Raw genomic sequence first — 368 nt, forward strand, 5'->3', positions numbered from 1 at the left:
ACCCCCACCCGTATGATACAGACATGAGGACAGTTTTTTTTTTCTTCTTCTGATCTCTGTTCTGTCTCTTCTGTTTCCTGCATCAGGCGTTTGTTAGAGGAAGTCCCCCCCGCCTGCAGCTGCTGCCTACGGGGGGCGCTGTTCTCACCTCAGAGGAGGCCTACATGGCCCTGGTGGACCAGTGCTTCCCTGACGAGACCAGTGAGGGAAACCATTACTTTTACTATTATTAAATTAAAAATAGATTGTATTATAATTAAGTTTAGAGTAATTAATCAGTGGGAAGTCCCTCTTTTCAACCTGATGTCCGTTCCCGTCTTCTGTCTCTGTGTTGGTGCTCTGGGCGGGGGGGGGGGGGGGGGGGGGGG

General features: G+C 50.5%; 1 protein-coding gene across 1 annotated transcript in view; it reads left to right on the top strand.

Annotated features, from left to right (window-relative positions):
- Nucleotides 1-368, top strand: part of niban1a (niban apoptosis regulator 1a) — a 16686-nt gene that overhangs the window by 9137 nt on the left and 7181 nt on the right. Inside the window, exon 2 of the mRNA XM_034882130.1 lies at nucleotides 87-201. Coding sequence (XP_034738021.1) covers nucleotides 87-201 — 115 coding nt within the window. The remainder of the gene's footprint in view (nucleotides 1-86; nucleotides 202-368) is intronic.

This window comes from Etheostoma cragini, chromosome 9 (genome assembly GCF_013103735.1).
Source record: "Etheostoma cragini isolate CJK2018 chromosome 9, CSU_Ecrag_1.0, whole genome shotgun sequence".
Lineage (NCBI taxonomy): Eukaryota > Metazoa > Chordata > Actinopteri > Perciformes > Percidae > Etheostoma > Etheostoma cragini.